We start from the raw sequence: 5,011 nt of genomic DNA on the forward strand, positions 1-5,011 counted from the left end.
TATATAACAATAAAAAAGTGGAGTATAAAAGAAAAAAAAAATATTAAAATTTAAAAAAAAAACTGAAAAGAAACTAAAAAATAAAGAAAATAAGAAAAACAATAAAAATGTGGAATAAAAAAGAAAAAAAGAAAAATAAGATATTTAAATTAGAAAAAAAAAAAAAAAAAACTGAAATGGAAACTAAAAAATAAAGAAAAAAAAAAAAACATTAAAATGATAAATAATTTTGAAAAACACTGTAAATATTTTTTCCGTCCATCCACCTATTGAACATATTCACCTTCTTTTTTAGATCGAACAACTTCACAGTAAGACCTGGCTTCTCCTCTCTTTAGGTTGATTCGAAAGCGCTTAAAGGTTAACTCACTTGAGTCAATCAAGTCGCTCCATGGAATCATTACAACGATGGGATTTAGCTTACCACAAATTGAATTCTTCCATAATAATCTCATATCTCTTTACGCTACGTTGGGCCACATTTCCATCGCCCGCAAGGTGTTCGATGAAATGCCTCATAGAAATGTCGTCTCTTATAACACCATGATTGGTGCTTATAGTCGTAACAAGGAAGACAATGAAGCTTGCAATTTGTTCGCTGACATGAGGTATCATGGATTCCTCCCAACTCAGTTCACATACGCCAGTCTTTTCTCGTGTGATTCATTAAACACTGATCAAGGATTCTGTCTGCAATCAGTGGCCATGAAGAGCGGGTTGCTCTTTGCTGATGCTTTTGTGGGAACTGCTTTATTGGGTTTGTTTGGGAGACAAGGTTACATCCGTGAAGCATTCATGGTGTTCGATGAAATGCCTTTCAAGAATCTAGTGACATGGAATGCAATCATATCTTTGTGTGCACATCAAGGATTCACAAACGAATGCATGTTAATGTTTTCTCACTTTATGAAGACTGAAATCAAATTATCTGAAGCTTCATTCGTGGGTGTTTTAACTGGATTCCAATCTAAAGAAAACCTAAAATCAGGTGAACAAATACATGCGTTGGTTATAAAATTTGGAGTAGAACATAGTGTTGCAATTGCCAATTCACTTGTTAAAATGTATGGAAAATGTGAAGGTAACACATTTCTAGCAGAAAAAATGTTTCAAATTGTACCCAACAAAGACTTGATGACATGGAATACAATAATTGGGATAGTAGCGAAAGGGGAAGAACCCATAAAAGCAATAGAGTTCTTCTCCAAGATGTGCATAAATGGTTTTCTTCCAAACAAGATCACGTTTTTGAATGCAATCACTTCATGTTCAAGGTTAGATAATCTAACTTATGGAGAACTTATCCACTCCATGATAATTAAAAACCAATTTGAAAAAGATTCTCTTGTAGCCACTTCATTGGTTAATTTATACGCTAAACATGATAGATTAGATTATGCTCATCAATGTTTTGACAAAATACATGACAAGAATTTGGTGTCATGGAACACTTTAATTCATGGATATTCAGATAAACAATGTTCATCTTCTCTTCTCCTAATGATAAAAATGATACACTCGGGTATTTCTCCAAATGAATTTTCATTCTCTAGTGTTATAAAGTCACTTTTAGCTACAGAACTCAAGGAGATTCATTCTTTAGTTATAAAAACCGGTTTCCATTCAAACGAATACATAACAAGTTCCCTCATGACATCATATGCCAAAAACGGTTTCCCTTCTGATGCATTGAGATTCTTTCAAGATTCCAAAATCCCACAATCGATTGTTCATACGAATGTTATATGTGGGATGTATAATAGAAATGGCGAATACCATAAAACTCAAGAACTGTTTTGTGAAGTAGGAAACCCTGATATTGTTTCATGGAACATTTTGATCGAAGCTTGTTCACGTAATGGAGACTACAAAGAAGCTTTTGAGCTTTTTCACCACATGTTGATTGACCGAATTCGACCCGATAATTACACATACGTTAGCTTGATAACTATTTCCACAAACTTATGTAACCTTCTTTTGGGTAGTTCTCTTCATGGGCTTATGATAAAATCCAATTTCAATCATTTTGACATAATGGTAAACAATTTAATGATTGATATGTATGGGAAATGTGGAAGTATTCGGGGTTCAATTATGATTTTTGAAGAAATGAGGAAGAAAAACGTGATATCATGGACAGTTTTGATTTCGGGTCTTGGGTTACATGGATTTGGAAAAGAGGCAATAGAAAAGTTTAAGGAAATGGAAAAGTTTGGTGTTAAACCTGATAAGATTGCTTTCATGGCTGTTTTTTCGGGTTGTAGACATGTGGGATTAGTGAAAGAAGGAATGGAATTGTTTGAAATAATGAAAGAAAAGTATGGGATTGAGCCAGAAATGGAACATTATCTTGTTGTTGTTGACTTAATGGCTAGATATGGTGACTTAAAGGAAGCAGAAAAGTTGATTTTAGGGATGCCTTTTTTGCCAAATGCAAGCATATGGCGTAGCTTTCTTCATGGTTGCAATAGAGCAAAATCTCTCGTTTCCCAAATTCAAGCATGTTAGTAATATCTAACATTTCTTTTAGGGAGTTTGCTTCTAGAGGTGTTGCTTTAATGGACATGATGGCAGTGACATTTTGTCAAAAGAATGGATTATTCGTTGGGTTTTTTTTATTTTATTTTATTTTATTTATTTATTTATTTATTTATTTAAATGATTCGTAAATATGCTGTTCTTTTGTATTGATTTGGGTGTTTATTTATGGGGAAGTGGGATCGGGTTTACCAAAGGTGCAAAAAGAAAACTACAAGGGGTGTTTAGTATTTTTCTTATTTAGATTTATCTAGTTTATTATGATTTGGAGTCTAATTGGGAGTTTCCTTTTATCAATAGATAATATGGGTTTAGGAAGACCAATAAATTAGGAATAAATAAGGGATTAGGGCCAACTCTAAACAAGTTTTTGTGAGTTGTTTTCTTTTGTTTCGAGATCTCTTTGACTCTCGACTTTGAGGACCCTATCATTTGTTCTTTAAGCTAAGTTACAAGTATTCGTGTTTGTCAAATGGGATAATGACTTGAAAGGGTAACCAATTTTCGACTTTGTTCACATTTAGTCACTAAACTTTTTTTCGTTATCTATTTGTCATTGAACTATTGAAACTGTTCACATTTTACCCTTATGGCCGGCTGTTACCGGTCATAAGGGTAAAATGTGAACAATTTCAATAGTTTAGTGGAAAATAGATAATGAAAAAAAGTTTAGTGACTAAATGTGAACAAAATCGAAAGTTCGTTTCCCTCTAAAAAGTTCAATGGCTAAATGTGAACAAACTTCCTATTGTATTATGTTTTAGCAAATTATTTATTTTTGTTTAATTGTAGCAACATTTGTTGATGAAGAAATTTATGAAATAAAAAGACAAAATGTAACATCCGGATTTCCAGGTATCATAATTTAAATATTTTTCTTTTGAGTTAAGAAGAGAGACTCGACGAGTTGACGCCTCAACTCATCGAGTAAGGTCGCGACTGATGACTCGGATTAATGAATGGACTCGACGAGTTGGTGAGGCGACTCGACGAGTCCGCGCTGTTTGCAGAAACCCTAAATCTTTGGGCTCGAGCCATATTTAAAGGCACTTATGGCCTTCAATTGCGACTACCTTTCCCATAAGTGAGAACCCTAGCGAGCTTGAGTGTGTAGAGTGAGAGGAAGAGCTATCTTGAGCTTTTTGGTGTGATTTTGCAAGAAAGGAGAAGAGTTCTAGCAAGAAGGACCAAGGAAGGTTATTGTTCTGAGTTATTCAAGCAAGGAGCTTCATTCTGAGGTACAAAAATGAACCTCTTTCCTTCCCTATTGTGTAGATTCCATTTTGGGGTTAGGGCTTGAATCACTTCATCTTTGGGGTTTTGAATGCCTCAAACCCCTCTTGCAAGTTTGTGTTATAGATCTGGACCCTTCTAGGTCCAGAGAGCCAAGAATATGAAGCTTTAGTAGAGATAGGTGATGATAGAAAGGTGATGAAATAAAATGATGAGAGATAGGTGATGATAGAAAGGTGATGATAATTAGGTAAATAGATGATGATTAATAGGTGATGTAGGATGAAAAGAGATACCATAACCTTAACCGGCAATGTGGCGATGTAGTCATCTACCAGAGTATAGATGACGACCACAGACTATTCTAGACAACCCAGTGGAAACACCAGCAGGCCCATAACCTGTAGGTAATGAATTACGAGTTCAGGCAATGTTGTAACTACGTATTCATGCGATGATACTCTAACCCCTTACTATGAATTACGAGTTCAAACGATGTTGTAACTACGTATTCATGGGATGTCACGAATTCCGCATGCCAAACCAATGGTCATAATTCACATCAGTAAGAATGATTCATTTTTTTGTAAAACCAAAATCAGATTGGAAATTTTGATTTTTTATTTTGGAAAATGTCAAACCATTGGTTTTTTATTTCGGTTTCGGTTTTTTGTTTTTTGTTAAATATATTTTCAGGGTTTTGTTTTGTTTTTTTATTTTATTTTATTATTTTTTTTATTTCATAGATTTCTTCATCAACAAATGTTGCTACAATTTAACAAAAATAAATAATTTGCTAAAACATAATACAAGAGGAAGTTTGTTCATATTTAGTCATTGAACTTTTTAGAGGGAAACGAACTTTCAATTTTGTTTATATTTAGTCAGTAAACTTTTTTTCGTTATCTATTTGCCACTAAACTATTGAAACTGTTCACATTTTACCCTTATGACCGGTAACAGCCGGTTATAAGGGTAAAATGTGAACAATTTCAATAGTTCAATGACAAATAGATAACGAAAGAAAGTTTAGTGACTAAATTTGAAAAAAGTCGAAAGTTCGTTACCCTTTCAAGTCATTATCCCTTGTCAAATTGGTTATATGCGTATTTAATTGATTTAAATGGAAGAGTTGTTTAAATACTTAAATATTGGTTTCGTTAAGATGTTGATATTTCCAAGGCACTTTTTGATATGTCCAAGGAATTATAAGGAAATGATAATTTTGCCCTTTAAAATG

The 5,011-nt window shown here is 33.5% G+C and overlaps 1 protein-coding gene across 2 annotated transcripts; it reads left to right on the forward strand.

The window, feature by feature from the left end:
- Positions 1-269: 269 nt before the first annotated feature.
- Positions 270-2,618, forward strand: LOC145059143 (Pentatricopeptide repeat (PPR) superfamily protein). 2 transcript variants are annotated; one of them, XM_079007004.1, is made up of 2 exons: positions 491-608; positions 701-2,618. In XM_079007004.1, exon 2 carries the CDS (start codon positions 706-708, stop codon positions 2,506-2,508), a length of 1,803 nt encoding a protein of 600 aa, XP_078863130.1. In that variant the 5' UTR covers positions 491-608; positions 701-705; the 3' UTR covers positions 2,509-2,618. The 2 variants fall into 2 exon arrangements, with proteins under 2 accessions (XP_078863129.1, XP_078863130.1); XM_079007003.1 differs by having other exon boundaries at positions 270-2,618.
- Positions 2,619-5,011: the final 2,393 nt, after the last annotated feature.

The sequence above is a fragment of the Lactuca serriola genome, chromosome 6 (assembly GCF_051521515.1).
Source record: "Lactuca serriola cultivar US96UC23 chromosome 6, Lser_US96UC23_V15, whole genome shotgun sequence".
Taxonomy (NCBI): domain Eukaryota; kingdom Viridiplantae; phylum Streptophyta; class Magnoliopsida; order Asterales; family Asteraceae; genus Lactuca; species Lactuca serriola.

Coding starts and splice junctions, on each gene's coding strand:
- LOC145059143 (XM_079007003.1), top strand. CDS start 409: ATGGGATTTAGCTTACCACAAATTGAATTCTTCCATAATAATCTCATA.